Source organism: Gossypium raimondii, chromosome 13 (assembly GCF_025698545.1).
Source record: "Gossypium raimondii isolate GPD5lz chromosome 13, ASM2569854v1, whole genome shotgun sequence".
NCBI classification, from domain to species: Eukaryota; Viridiplantae; Streptophyta; class Magnoliopsida; order Malvales; family Malvaceae; genus Gossypium; species Gossypium raimondii.
The window spans coordinates 385457-401250 of NC_068577.1; the positions used below are offsets into that span (position 1 = coordinate 385457).

The window sequence follows — 15794 nt, forward strand, 5'->3', positions numbered from 1 at the left end:
GCAAGATTTTTCCTTCACTCTTTGGGATATTAAGTACTTTGTAAAAAAGTTTTTTCGGTTTATACATTCTCCTATAGAAACTCACTAGAAAATGGTTAAATAGATCCTCATATACTTGAAATACAAAAATAATTTGAACATATATAAGGATTAGACTTGTCTAAGGATTGGATAGCTTGTTCTGTCTGGTAGGCCCAACCAGACAAAGGCTGAGCTTAGATGAGGATTTATACACCTCGGTTCGGCCTAAATTCAATTTAAATAATAAAAATATTTTTAAAATTTAAATTTAATTATAAAAGTGTATAAAATATCAATCAATTTTTTTTTATTTTTTGAATAGTGAAAAGGATTTTTGGACAGAACGATCTAGAAACAAGCTTAAGCTTGAATTTCTTTTGGATTTGGGTTTTGATTCGGTCCAACTTAGACCTTGAACACCTCTAATAAAAATATCGCTTGAGTTGAGCTTATCATGTTTCTACATCATAAGTTTTGATCATATCTGCTCTTTTTAACGCAATATCTATAACTACCCATAGTCTCTCCCTAACTCCTAAATAACAAGATGCCCATGCCAATTGCATTGATAACAATGTCCATATCAATTAAACTAAGACTCAATCGACACATGTAATTATAATTTTAAATCCTCACTTATCCATCAGATGTGACTTGAATGTAATTCTAATTTCAATCACATATTAAGAGGATGCGTGATAAAAACTAAATACAGAAAAGTGTCGCACATAAAATCTCTTAAATATTCGAAATCAAAGACATTCATTAAGAATGATTCTCTTACCATTTAAAAATTTTATACTCCAAATATTTGGAGATCATAATTTCATGGAAAATAAATATCTTAGAAAAAAAGCCAGCTCATCATAAGGCTGATGCTTGACATGTGCCATAATGATATTAGCAAACCCAAAAGTCATGAAAGTTTGGTATTGGTCACACATATCACATGCCGTGCACAAGTTTTCTAAATTCCACACTAACCTACCAAAAATACCCAAAAATTTTCATTACATTTACAGCACAATCAACAATCCCAACCCGACCAAACAAGGACATTTTAGTCATTTCACCTCATAAAATCACCAAAACTAAAAGTTTCAGAACATGCAATAATTATGTGTGTATATACATATATACATGTTCATTTCCTCTAAGCTCATAATCAAAACGTTATTGTAAATCTTTTGCAACAATGGCTTCATTTCCAAAATCCCTTACAAACCCTACCTTTGTTGTTGTTTTCATGGTCATATTTTTATGTTATACACTTGTATTGGCTCAATGTGAAGCTGAGTCCAATAATGGATGCCATGATAAGGAAGAAGCCATAAAGCTAAAAATCATTGCCTTCGTTGCAAATTTGCTAGCTAGTATGACTGGTGTGAGCTTGCCATTGTTTTCTCGTCGAATGCCGTCACTCGGACCCGAAAGGGACTTGTTCACCATCGTCAAAGCATTTGCTTTGGGTGTTATCCTAGCGACTGGGTACATGCACGTGTTACCAGACTCGTTTGATAACTTGATGTCCGATTGTTTGCCTGAAAACCCATGGAGGAAGTTCCCATTCACGACATTCGTGGCGATGTTGTCGGCTATTGTGACGCTTATGGTGGATTTGTTTGCCATGAGCGTCTATAGGAAACATCATGCTAAGGTTTGATGGCGGGGGATGGTATGGATGTTGCTAGATTGGAGAATGGGGATGTACAAATAGAGAACCATGAACATGTACATCACGGTGTGATGAATGAAAAACCACAACAATTGTTACGACATCAGGTTATTGCTCAGGTATGCAATGCTATTTCGTGTTTGAATCCATAATCATTTTTCAAATGTTGTTATATGTTGATATGCATTTCCTTAAATGTAGGTGTTGGAGTTGGGAATTATAGTTCATTCAGTGGTGATTGGTCTTGCAATGGGAGCTTCTGAAAATCCATGTACCATTAGGTCACTCATTGCTGCTCTTTGCTTCCACCAAATGTTTTGAGGGAATGGGTCTTGGTGGATGCATACTACAGGTAATCCAACATACTATTTCACTTTCGAAAAATCAATTTTCATAATGATAGATTATTCCATGCATGATTTAGGTAATTTTCATAAAAGCTGAAACCTTAGTTTGACTAATTTTCTTGGGCTTGATTTAAGGGTTTAGGTGCTTGGGCCTATACTTTGGGCCTATTGGGCTGTTTTAGTTTTATTTGACTGTGGGTTTCTGTTTTTGGTACTGGGCCCGGGTAAAATTTGGGCTGTATAATGATCATTGAATCAGATGATGACATATCATTTACAAATTCTAAAAATAAATTCACTATCTTCAGTTTAGATTAAATTTCATCATTTAATTCACTGTAGTTTATAAAATTATACATAAACACCTCATCCCATAATTTGAGAAGAACCCACGTCACCAATGAGAATAACTTTACCAGTTAGAATTAAACCCCATGAGGTTGTTTACACACACCTCACTTAGTTGACTTTGAATAGGGATGACCCCATCACGTCATCATCATGTCTTATAATTTCAAAAATCAACCCTTTAAGCTAATTACATTAAGTCGCACCTAATCACATCTTAAGAGAAAAACCAATTATCCTAAGATTAAGTCGATTTACCAAAATGATTATTCATGCAAGGTCCACATTGAAACCCCAAAACCTTTATAAATAAAGTCCTTAATGCCACAAAAAGACGGATTAATGTATCCAACCCCTACCCAAAATACTAAAAATCTCAATAACTCTACTCACACAATCGTGTGAAGCACTAATAACCTCGATCGCCTTAAGATTGAGCCAGCTTACTAGAGTGATCATTCGTTAGAGACCCACATTAAGGCCCCCAAAACCTCTATAAATAAAGCCCCTAATACCATAAAAGAAAGACTAATACATCAAATCCCAACCCAAATCACTAAAAATCTCGATTGCTCTAGGTGTGAACCACCAGTAACCTCACAGATATAAACCCATTTACGCATATATAATTATTGATCAACATCATGTTCAATCTTTTCAGGCTGAGTACAAGTTCCAACTGAAAGCAATCATGGTACTCTTCTTTTCAGCCACAACACCACTAGGGATTGTTCTAGGGATTGGATTGTCCAAGGTTTACAGTGAGACAAGCCCAACATCACTAATTGTGGTGGGACTACTTAATGCTAGCTCAGCAGGGTTACTCAATTACACGGCTCTGGTCGATCTACTAGCAGCTGATTTTCTAGGACCTAAGCTTCAAACCAATATGAAGCTCCAAATTTGGTCATATGTTGCAGTTTTGCTGGGTGCTGGATTTATGTCTCTTATGGCAAAATGGGCTTAGTGATTTTTCTAACATGTATATATATATATATATATATATATATATATATATTAGATTCTATTTATTATTGAAAGAATATTCAAATCGGAATCCAAATTTTTTAACCAAAATCATAGTTGGGCTTTAAATAAAAATTTATTTATAAGAAATCATTTTTTATTCTAAATAAAATTTAAATTTCTTTTCTCTTTGCGAAAAGAAAATATAATATAAATATAGAAAATCGTTTTCGCCTGGGACGGGGACACATGTCAAACGTTAAACAAGTAAAAAGAGCGACTCCACTGGGGATCGAACCCAGAATCTCTGGTTCCGTAGACCAGCGCCTTATCCATTGGGCCATGGAGTCCTGTTGTCGGATTAGTGAAGTGAATTTTTTTATATTATAATTTACGTAGAAATTTAGTCATTATACTAGAAGAGAAATATTTTGCTAAATCAAGTAAAATAAAACAAAGCCCCTGCGTTTAGTCAAAAGATAAGTAGAGTGAATTTCAAAAGATCATCAAAAGCAAAACATCATCAAAAGATAAGTAAAATAAAAGAGGTTTAGTCATCAAGTAGAGTGACTTTCAATTGCAACGATATCCCCTGCGTTTCATGCCACACTTAGTGAGCAGTAGGTTCAACTGAAGGGGAGGCTTCACATTGACGAGGCCTAACACATTGCCTCTAACGACAATGCAAAGGCAAGCATCCAGTTCGAGACCCACCAAACCATTAATGAGGTCACAACATGGCTTAAGTGGCTTACCGATGCCGACATCAACAACATTCAAGATGTTGGCACATACATTCAAGAGTAGGGCATCGTTTCGGCATTGGGGCCGGTTGTGGGCATTCGCCATTGATAAAAACAGAAGGTTGATGGAGAGAAGAAGAGCAATTGTTGCTAAAGCCTTGGAAGCCATTTCTCTCTATCGGATAACTTGTGATATCAATATTAGTTAGGTGGTTTTAATAGTGATGCAAAAAGTGTCGAATCGTATGAGACTTTTATAGAGATGAAGATGGGAGATTTTAGGGTTTTAGAAAATGACCATGGAAGTGGCTCAAGTACTAGTAGGGATATTTGGATTGTAAGATATACAACTTGGGCGAATCACAATCATTAGTGAGCTTTCATGTAATGTTATCTGTCGAATATAATGTGTTTCAAGGTTTTGCACTAATGATAATCATAATGTCCATAAGGTTAAGAATGGTAAGATTCAAGGATTTTGAATTGATACGTTCTGAATGGAGTAAATTTTTTTTTTTTGAAAAATAGATGCAGGGCAGGACAAGATGGGGTGGGTGGATTTCGTTTTTTGGATCCTACCCTGCTCCACTATGTGAAATTATCATTTTATTTTTATATATGTATAATTATTAAAATGATAAAATTGTAATAATGTGTTATAACAAAAAATCCATATGTTTTATGATTAAATATTTTTGAAGAATTGTGTTAAAATATTTACTTGCCTTTAAAAAAGTAAAAATATTAAAGATATGTTGTAAACATTAGATTGAAGCAAAGCATGATGAGATGGAGTAGGGATAAATGCATCTAACGTTCGTAGAGATGGTAGTAAATTTTAATATTACACATCCATAATGGAGCGAAACAAGTGGTGGAATAGTGCATACCAACTATGGAATGGTGGTGGATTTAAAAGCATCCACCTTCCTCGCTCAATTGCCATCCCTAAATCGGGTAATTTATGCAAGTCGGCATTGTTGGATAATATGAATATCATATATATAAAATAAGAATAATTACATATTATTCACTATCTTAAAAAGTTAAATTAAAAGCGATATAACATGGTTAAGACTTATTGGGGTTCATTTATGAAATATAGCATGAGTCAAATACGTGTAAATACTCTAGTAATTAACTTTTAATTGATGATGGGTTAATTAAATTAAGGTTAATGTGTAAAATTATTTCATCATAAAAAAAAGCGAGTCACATATTTTAAAACACATATATATTAATTCAAATTAATGATCAAAAGCATAAAGTTTGCAAATTTTAACATATAAATAAATTCAAATACACTTTTACATCTAATTTTTGTTATTAATAGTTTAACATGATAGATCCAAATTTATTAGATTTTTACGGTTTTGTCAAGCTTTTACGAGTATAGGATCTGGTGTATTTTGATGAAACGTAGCTTTGAACCAGTTGCCACATGGATGATGATTATGGACCCAACACTTGTCAAGGTATTACTTAAATTAACTTTGATTATTGGTCCTTGTACTTTAAGAAAGTTGTGGAGTTAATTCTTATACTTTTTAAATTTTAAAATTTCAATCCTCAGCAAATGATAACTGTTAAATTCGTTGAGTTAAGTTCCATTATTTTCAAAATTTGATGTGGCAAACATATTATTGTATGTCCAATGCCATGTTAGCATGTTGTTTCCACATATTACTCACTAAAAAATCCAATCAATGGATTAATGATTGTCATCTGCGTTCAAATTGAAATTTCAAAATTCGAAAAATACAAAGACTTAGAATAATCCAATTAGAGAATATCGATTAAATCTACAACAGTACACATAATATAAGACTAGTAATTTAGTCTAACCAAATGGATTTAATTTGTTATTGTTTGGCTCAGGACTAAAATTGATCAACTCGAAAAGTACAGGGACTAAAATTGACCAGTTTAAAAAGTAAAAGGATCAAATTAAAGTATAAGGACTAAATCCACAACTTTCACAAAGTACAGAGACTAACTGTAAATTTTAACCTATTACTTAATTAACTAATAAATTGCACACAATCACGGACATTTGTCTAGTTTATGAAAATTAAATTTTTTAGGTTTCGTGATTTTTTTAATAACGACGTTTTCAATGTTTGAACTTAAGTTCTATTTTTAATAGTGCAACGTGCCTTACCATCAGTGATAAAGTCAGAAATTGTTTTTAGGGGTCAGAATTAAGTTATATATTTTTATAAGAATTTAAATGCAATTTCACCGTTATATTAACTTATATCTTTATAGTTTTAAAAGGATCAAATAAAAATTTATCGTTTTAAGAGGGCTAAACTGTAAATTTATCTTGTATTGACTTATAATTTTATAAATTTTAGAATGATCTAGAAAGCAATTTTCCATTATAAAAGTATGAATCCCTTACCGCCTCTTATCACTATACCCGATACTTATAAATATATTTTTATATTAAAATCTTACAATAACATTGAAATTAATAATATTTGAATCCTAATACTCTTATTTTTGTGTTAATTAATTAAATAAAAATAAGCAATAATAACAAAACAAGCTTCGGAATTTCATTTTATTTCCTCATGTTATAATTTTATTAATTAAATTTAGGGTTTAACATTAAAGATATGTTTAGTTAAATAAATTCTAGAGTATAGTTCGTTTTCTTAGACATTTAATAACATATTCTTGTTATATAATGATAGTAAAAATAATTCGATTTGGGAGTCCGACTCGAAATCTGACCCAGAATCCGATTCGATTAATTAATCCCCTATATAATAAAATTTTAAAGACCCTCTTTAGGGGATAGACACTTCAAACATCCCATTGATTATCTTCTTCTTCTTCTTTGCTTTTGGACCAGAACTTCATCCTTGTCGCGTATGTTGATATTGTGTATCAACAATTCTTATTGCTGTCGTCTAAAGAGACATTTTTTACCTACTTAAACTTTCAACAAAGTTAAAAACACAAATCCCGACAGACTTGTTGAGGATCCAAAAGCACAGAGCTTCTCCTAGACCAAATATTCCATCTCTTACATTGACACCATCATTAGGGCAAAAGCCTTGAAAAATTAGAGGAAAAACGAAGAGATAAGGAAACAACATTATATTGGACAGCTAAGAATACATGAAAACTCACTAATTATTGTGTTTCAAGCGATCGAATAACCCCATGTTGAGTGCTGACAGCCAAGTTGTATGAAAATTCTTATCCTCACTCGAGATGTGCTTGCATGAATGAACCACGTTGCACCTTTTTATTTTTGGGATAAATCGATATCTAGACTCTGAAATTGACAATTATTTTCACCTTAGTCCCTAAAATTTTTGTTGGTCCTCATTAGTCTTGGAACTTGACAGCTTTTTCTTGATTTGACCTCCTAAACTTGGATTTCGTTTAGGCGTCATGCCTCCCGTGCAAGTCCAAAAGTTTACTAAAAAATTGAGCTTAGACAAAAAAATAATATCCGTTTCTAAACGGGCGGGACCTCGGATAGAATTTTTTTGCTAGAGTTCGGTCCGATTTGACCCGAATCACATGCCTAAACTTCCTTATTTTATATATATATATATATATATGTTAACTTCTATCAAACCTAAACTAAGAAACATCAATCAAGTAATTAGATATTTATTATATTTATGTTAATTTGCATACATATACCACAACTGTATGCTTGCTGGCACGCTTGCTTGCTATTTTTGAGTTGCTTCCATGGGTTATGTTTGCAGTAGTAAATTTATGGTTTATATATATATATATTATTTACCAAATTTTCCCATGTAGGAGAAGGCAATAGTAAATTTCCAAGGATTTCTTATTTGAATTTCAAAATTTTACCATACTTTTTAAATTTTGTTCCTATTGTTGTTTAAGTTGTAAACAATTTGTTATATTAATAAAATATTTATGTAAGTTGTAGCCTTTAAAAAAATAATCTAAAAAAGTTAATACGGGCAGGCTGAGCCCGGGCCTAAAAATTTAATCTACCCGATTTGACTCAACCTATGATCAAATCTAAAATTCTGTTAAAAACATGATAACATGGCATTTTGAGAATATGTGACCTTACCACCAAAAAAATATTTATATTTAAAAAAAATTCAAGAACCAAATTGAAAAAAATTGTTACCTTCAAAGATTAAATGTTCCTTTATATCTTGTTTTAAAAAAATAAAAATAAACAAGTCCCTATATCTCCCATCTATAAAAGCCTCTTGCCATGCAACATTGTTTTCATCACTCGGCCATTTGCTTAGTTATCTGATAGTGAGAAATGGCTTCCAAGGCTTTAGCAACAATTGCTCTTCTTCTCTCCATCAACCTTCTGTTTTTATCAATGGCGAATGCCCACAACCAGCCCCAGTGCCGAAACGATGCCCTACTCTTGAATGTGTGTTCCAACATCTTGAATGTTGTTGATGTTGGCATTGGTAAACCACCTAAGCCATGTTGTGACCTCATTAATGGTTTGGTGGGTCTCGAACTGGATGCTTGCCTTTGCACTGTCGTTAAGGCCGATGTGCTGGGCCTCGTCAATGTGAAGCCTCCCCATCAATTCAACTTATTGCTCAATAAGTGTGGAATGAAACGCAGAGCCTATTGTTGCAACTAAAGCCACTCTAGTTTGCCGTGGCTTTTTCGTTTTGTTTTATTTTTGGATATTTTGATGTTGGTTTAATAATTTATGTCTTTTTTTTTATTTATTATTAGAATAATAATTTAAACTGAATGGGCTAGTTTTTGGGCTTTAGACAAGCTCCTTTCCAAGCTTAGCTATCAACATTTTCAAAATCGGATCAATAATCTAATTGATTAGGTTATTGGTTTATTCGCGTATAAGATTATCAATGATTATATTTTACAAAATTACCCTCACGTATTTTTTATTATATAATTTTGCTATATAAGATCTTTTCATACACACGTGTTTTGTTTTATTGGACAAACTACATTCAACTTCAAACTTCGATCACACAACTACCATACCATGTGGGTGAATACAATTTATAAAATTTTAAGTTAGTATAGATAAAATTATATTTTGGCCTTAAAAACGATAAAATTTTGATTTAGTCCTTTAAAAATTATAAACATATAGATTATTGAAATGGAGAAATTACATTTTAACTCTCATATGAATATACAATTTAATTCCACCCCTAGAAAGAATTTCTGATTTTCCGAATACACAACAAATAATAGATTTTAATAATTTTATAACTGAATTGAAGCTCAATAATACTAAATTAACCAAAGTAATCTATGCATACAAATCCTTTACAATTAAAAAGAAAAAAAACACAAATTCCTTTCATAAACACTACAATAATAACCAAAGAATAATAAAAAGAAAATCATTTCACACCAAACTAAAAGAAAGAAGAGTGTATTCTAATGAGACTCATGTTCTTCACCATATTTCCTAGTCGACGACCTCAAACTCCTCGATGACACCAAAGGCGGCGGTGACGACGATGGAGGCGACTCGACCCCTTGAGGTAAATCCGAAACGGAAGCCAGAATCCGTCGAATACTCATCGAACGAGCTCGTTTGAAGCTAAACGACCTCATCTTGTCGTTGGAGAAAACGTTGGAGGATTTCGAAAGAATCAAATAAACAAGTGCTTGAACAATTAAGAACATAAACACTTTCATCAACGAATCAGCCAACATCTCAACCTCCATGATTGTATATATATTCTTCAAAGAACAAATAAGAAAGCTTTTGATGAACAATATGGACAAGATTTTCTTGTGAAGTAATGATTGGAAATTGAATTCCGGGAAAATTTGATGGAAGAAAATGGAGAGGGGGATATGGTTTTATATAAGGGGGAAAACCGGCCGGTTTGACTTGTTGTCGAAGATTGGAAGTTATATGTTGACTACACGTTATTGAATGTAAGAGATTAAGACACGAAAAATGGCTGCTGTTCCTTGTAAGAATTAAATTATTATATTTTTTATTACTATTTTCACGTGCTTTTTTATTTACTTCTATTAATGTTTATCTTCTTTCTGGATAGTGTTTGGTCAAGGTTTGATTTTGTTGTATAGAATTTTATTACCACTTGAAATAATTGTATATAAATAAAATGGTTAGTATATTATTGGGTATTTGAGTTTTATTTTAATGTTCAATTTGGTACATGAGTTTTTTATTATTATTATCTAATTTGGCACTTGATTTTAATGCTCAAATGGAAAAATTGTCATATAAGTCCTTCAAATGAACTTTTTTTTAAATTTAAGGCTCGAAAGTCTGCCTGAGCCTGGACCGTTTTTAAGTTTATAATACTTTATATTCTGTAATTTAAATTTAGAACACATTAAAAATAAACTTATACTAAATATATAATAATACTCTAATGTAAACATTAAAATAATGTTAATATGACCAAATAAAAATTTCAATAACTAAAAATGTATAAAATTATTAAATATTAAAATAATATAATATAAATATTTTTTTAAAAATAAATTAAACAAATTAATATGAGTGGGTTTTGGTAAAATTTTAAGCCTATATTTTGGGTCGGGTTAGGCTTAGAGGTGCTCATGGGTCGGGCGGCCCGGCCCGGCCCGAATGCCCGCCCGAAATATGGGAGGGTTTGAGTAAAAATTTAGGCCCGAAATATGGGCTTGGGCAAAAAAACGAGGCCCGATTTAAAAACAGGCCGGGCCTCGGGCACAACTTTTTTGGCCCGGGCCCGGGCCCGGCTCGGCCCGAATATAATAAATATTTTTATTATTTTTTATTTTTTTAATTTTAAAATACTTTTAAAATACTTTTATTAAATTTTTTAAATTTTTTAAATTTTTTAAAATACTTTTTAAATTTTTTTTAATTTTAAAATATTTTTAAAATATTTTTTTAATTTTTAAAATAATTTTTTGGTATGTATTTAAAAAACGGGCCGGGCCCGGGCTTATGAATTTTTTCCCGGGCCGGGCCTGGGCAAAATTCTAGGCCCATATTTCGGGCCGGGCCGAGCCTGGGCCTATGACCCAGGCCGAAATTTTTTCTGGGCCTGGCCCGGCCCATGAGCACCTCTAGTTAGGCTTGAGCAAATATAAATTATGTTAATATCTTGTTTAAACATGGCCTGTACTCGACCTATGAGCACCTCTAGTCCTACATACTAAATGACCTAATGAATAGTTCACATGTGTACTCTAATAAAAAAAACATAAATACTTAATTGGGATAAAAAGCAAAGCTTAGGTACTAAATTGAATACTGAAACTAAAGTCAAGTAATAAATTGGAAAAAAAAAAACCTAAGTACTAAATTAAAGATTAAAATTAAACTTAACTACGAAATAATATATTAACCTAAATAAAATAATCTTAAATAACTTGATCTAGATCAAGTCCAAGCTTAGGGTCAAAAGTTGACCCTGCCAACGAAATTCATTAACAAGATTGGCTCAATAGCATAAGTTAAAAAAATACAAGTAATTGCAAAATAATACAATCTAAAATTATTAGAAATTTAGGGTTTAGAGTTTTAATATTATTTATTTATGAATTTGTATTATTTTTTGTTTTGTCTTATTTAATGATAAAATATCTTGTTATTATTCATCAATAGTACATGCGTATGCACTCACGTAAGGAAAAATCAATATTTTTTAATTAATTTTTGTGTTTACTTTTTCTGAGTGGACAAATTAAATTCTAGAAAATCTAGAAAACTTATCAAATTCTGTTCAAAACTTGAGAAGGAAAAGAGTAGGAAAGACTGCAATTAATTAATGAATAAATATATGTGTGTGTCATTCTTTTTAATTTAGTACAAAGAATATATCAATATAAAGACATGGTAGTTTGACCAAGTTGATGTTGAACAGCACCGCAAGCCCCTCCCTCGAAATTAAACAAAATAATTAATATTTTGTGGATATAGTTGTCAATAAAAACACGGTATTAAGTTAATTGAGTCTTAGTTTGATCGGTATGGATATTATTGTTAATGCAGAAGGAGCGGGTTCGAGTGCGTTGAAGCGCATTAACTTCCTATTTATGGGTTGAAGAGGAATTATAGATAGTTCTAAACATTGTATCAGAACGAACAAATATAACCAGAATGCACGTGTTAATGGATAAGATGTATTTGACTAGGATTAGATATTTTTGGATTAAAATATAAAGTTATTTTGGATTGGGATTTTATGTTTCGGGTTCATTTCAAAATTTCAAAGTATTTCAATTTAAATTAATTTGTAATAGCAAATGTTGTATAAATCGGATTGGTAATCGAACTAGTTAGATTGATGGTTTTTTCTCAGTTCAATCGATTCTTTTAACAATTTAACCTTTCTTTGGATTTAAGGTACCGGTTGAATCACTTAAACCACTAATTTCTGATTCAATTACCAGTGTAATTCTGACATCCATGGCAACATGTTATTTCGGAGTTTGACTTCACATCGTTCAAATCGATCATATTCAATATATGCAAATGTTTTTTTTACCACAGTGAATATGAGACTAATTTCAATAGAGCCAATAGTATTAAAGATAAAGCCCTTCCAATAAGCGTGCTCCCCAGAATTTGAACCGCTAATATATTAGTACTCTTATAGTGTTTATGAATGAGTTGGTGTCACCTATTAATCGGGTCTTAACTTAGTTGTAAAATTACTAAAATCCCAATCCTTTTATCATGTAACAAATATTATTTTCAAATTACCAACAGGTGTTAGGTACAATGGTAAAACACATTTCACTTCCAAGAAGAGAATGTAAGTTCGAATCTTAGAGACAACATTGTTGGGAGGGGTAACGACGAACCTCGAACATAAACCGTAAAACGGACATGAAGGATACCAAAAGAATATTATTTCGAACATATTTATATCTTTTTATATTTTAATAAATTTAAAATATAAAAATAATGTGACACCATAGTATTTAGATTTAAACCCGAAACATCATAGTATTTACTATCCAAACTTGTGACACCATCCATGTGTCGGCTGATAGACAATATAAGGAAAATGGGAAAATAATGTGACTCCATCCATGTGTCCAATTGGCCATTAATTTTTTAAGATAAAAGGCTCGTTTGTGAGGTGCATATACAACGTACGTGTACGCCTTCTGTTGGAAAGGAGATGGCAACCAAATCAAATAAGCTAAGTCCTCGACGCCTCGTCCTCGTGGCTTCTTTCAATGCATCATTATAAGAGTTGATGTTGGTTGACTTGTGATACCAATTCAGTCAATAATTTATATAATACTAGATTATGTCACACTCAGTTTATGAGTGATTTCTTTAAATTTAAAGGAACATCTTTTCGGAGTAAAAACTGAGGTTTTTCTATCTTAATCTCTAAGATTTAAATTTCAGTATTTTCAGATTAGGCTTGTGCGTCACGACTCACAAGTGCTTTGGTTCATGAATTATAGTCCCTCCTTAACTCATAAATAGGAGAATAATGCGCTTTATTACACTCAAATCCACCTCTTCCTGCATTGACAACAATGTCCATCATAATTTAACTAATACTCAATCGACTCTTACCAATATTTTTTTAAATATTGATGTTTCTTACGTAATATCAATTCTAAATTATATATTTAGTTGGTTTTTATGTTTACTCGCATGTCATTTATCTTTGAATGATGTTTTTAAAATAACTTATCCATAGATTAATTCACAAGCCGCTTTAAAATGTATATCTAATTATAAAAAATATTTTAAATTTAATTTTTATAATTAATAAAATACAATATATTAATAATCACATTATTAAATTTTAGCAAAAATATTTTAAATAAATTTTATCTTAATTTTTTTAGCATTAATTAATTAAATTATAAAAATTTAAAGAAAATAAGCTTGAAGCCCCAATCTTAACATGGCCCATATATTTGGGCTTTTCCAGATATGATTCCCCCAACATATTGGGTTGAAGTTCCAACATTGCATAGATCTAAAATTTTTGTATTTTTATTACATCGAGTATTTAATACATTGACACTGTATTTTTTTATTTCATAAATAGTTTTAAAAATTAGTATATATATTTTAAATATATAATTTTAATAATTTACTATATTCTTATTGAATACTTGTTAACCCATGATTTTACTTGACAACGTACTAAATATTTTCTCTTTTATATTTATTCTTTTATATAATTTTACGTGCAATAATCATATTTAAAATGTTTTAATATTAATAATCTTCCAATGAAAAAATTTACGGATGACGAGCTTTTTAAATCGTGATAAAAATAATTGAATAAACCGATCGATCTACAAATTAATCCGAGATCAATTTAATTAATAAATTCACTTTAAAAATTATAAAATATGTTTGTATTATCATGTTAAAGCTACCAACTACACATGAATAATAATAAATTTTCCTTTAAAATAAAGAAATATTTTACCTTTTGGAAAAAAGAAAAAAAAAAGTAAAGGGCCATTAATTCCGTTGCTCCTTTAGCAAATATTTCTTTTCCTTTTTACTTTAGTGAGACAAAAAAATACACCTTCCATCAAACTTTGACGATCGTAAAAATAAAAAATAGTCGATTGGAATGAGTATTGTTGTCAATTTAGGAGGATGTGAGTTCGAGTGTATTGAAACACATTATTCTCTTATTTATGGGTTGGAGAAGGACTTTGGGTCTTTTTAAACATTGTGTAAAAATAAAACAGATATGATCAGGCTATTGATTTAGTGGTAAAATTTGTGTGGGTTCAAGTTTATTAGCATTAAATTCAAAGTACGATCTCTGTGTTAATAACTCATTCCTTTTGAACCTCAAGTTTGGCCAAGTGTTCACATTTCTTAGGAATAGATTAGGTTCGAATCGTTGTTGTAAAAAAAAAAAAACACTTTCTTTCTCAACATGATGATTATAGGTAAAATTATCATGGAGGTTCTTGCAATATAAGTCAGATTGCATTTATCCACATTACTCAAAAAACAGGCAAATTAGTCCTTGTACATTAAATCAAAGAGCAATTTGGTCCTTTTATTAAAAATTAAGCTATTAAAAATTGCTCATCGTACATCATCATAAGGTAGATATGTCATTGTCTTGTTATTCTGTCAACTATGCTAGTTTTTAATTGTACAAATGGATAACATTTTTAATAGAAAGAACCAATTTGATCTTTAATCTAATGTACAAGGACTAATTTACCTTTTTTTTTTGTGTAGTTGAGAAAAAATACAATCCGACTCCGAACATAGAAACCTTTATGACACATTTACCGATATTGTAATGCAATTAAATTAAAATATTATAGAATCTTATAATAACTCAATCAACCATGACAAAAATTGGAGTTAGATCCTATTTTTTTGATCTTCATAGGGTTTGATTTGTGTGCTCTAGAGACCTTGATGTATGATATATCATTATTAATAAATAATATAAAAATACATAACGGTCTAATAATTTTAAATTCAAATATCAAATCACAAGAAAATTGGGGATTTCTGAAAACGTAGCCTGCCTGGAAATTTCAAAGCTTAGGTTAAAGGTCAAATTAAATTAAAGCCCTTAATTAATTTAAAATTAAACCCTAAAAGTTGAAAACGACAACACCTACTAAGTTAGGATGCATTCTATTCAATTTACTTTTCACCAACAAACCCACCACCAAGTTATTTTCTTTTCATTGAAATTGCTAAATTGAAATATTTTATGTAAAAGTAAAATT

The 15794-nt window shown here is 31.0% G+C and overlaps 3 protein-coding genes, 1 non-coding gene and 1 pseudogene across 4 annotated transcripts; 2 read left to right on the forward strand and 3 right to left on the reverse strand.

Moving 5' to 3' along the window:
* Nucleotides 1–1216: 1216 nt before the first annotated feature.
* On the forward strand, nt 1217–3358 carry LOC105781961 (zinc transporter 7-like; annotated as a pseudogene).
* Nucleotides 3359–3634: 276 nt separating this feature from the next.
* TRNAR-ACG (transfer RNA arginine (anticodon ACG)) lies at nt 3635–3707 on the reverse strand. The gene has a single exon. It is a non-coding gene; the product is annotated as a tRNA-Arg (tRNA).
* A 223-nt stretch (nt 3708–3930) lies between these two features.
* Nucleotides 3931–4269, reverse strand: LOC105781274 (putative lipid-binding protein AIR1B). Its single transcript, XM_012605809.1, has one exon. The coding sequence runs from the start codon at nt 4267–4269 to the stop codon at nt 3931–3933; it is 339 nt and encodes a 112-aa protein (XP_012461263.1).
* Nucleotides 4270–8379: 4110 nt separating this feature from the next.
* LOC105781275 (putative lipid-binding protein AIR1B) lies at nt 8380–8718 on the forward strand. Its single transcript, XM_012605810.1, has one exon. It carries the CDS (start codon nt 8380–8382, stop codon nt 8716–8718), a length of 339 nt encoding a protein of 112 aa, XP_012461264.1.
* A 591-nt stretch (nt 8719–9309) lies between these two features.
* Nucleotides 9310–9916, reverse strand: LOC105784538 (uncharacterized). Its single transcript, XM_012610446.2, has one exon. The coding sequence runs from the start codon at nt 9789–9791 to the stop codon at nt 9498–9500; it is 294 nt and encodes a 97-aa protein (XP_012465900.1). The 5' UTR covers nt 9792–9916; the 3' UTR covers nt 9310–9497.
* Between the last annotated feature and the right edge of the window lie 5878 nt (nt 9917–15794).

Coding starts and splice junctions, on each gene's coding strand:
- LOC105781274 (XM_012605809.1), bottom strand. CDS start 4,269: ATGGCTTCCAAGGCTTTAGCAACAATTGCTCTTCTTCTCTCCATCAAC.
- LOC105781275 (XM_012605810.1), top strand. CDS start 8,380: ATGGCTTCCAAGGCTTTAGCAACAATTGCTCTTCTTCTCTCCATCAAC.
- LOC105784538 (XM_012610446.2), bottom strand. CDS start 9,791: ATGGAGGTTGAGATGTTGGCTGATTCGTTGATGAAAGTGTTTATGTTC.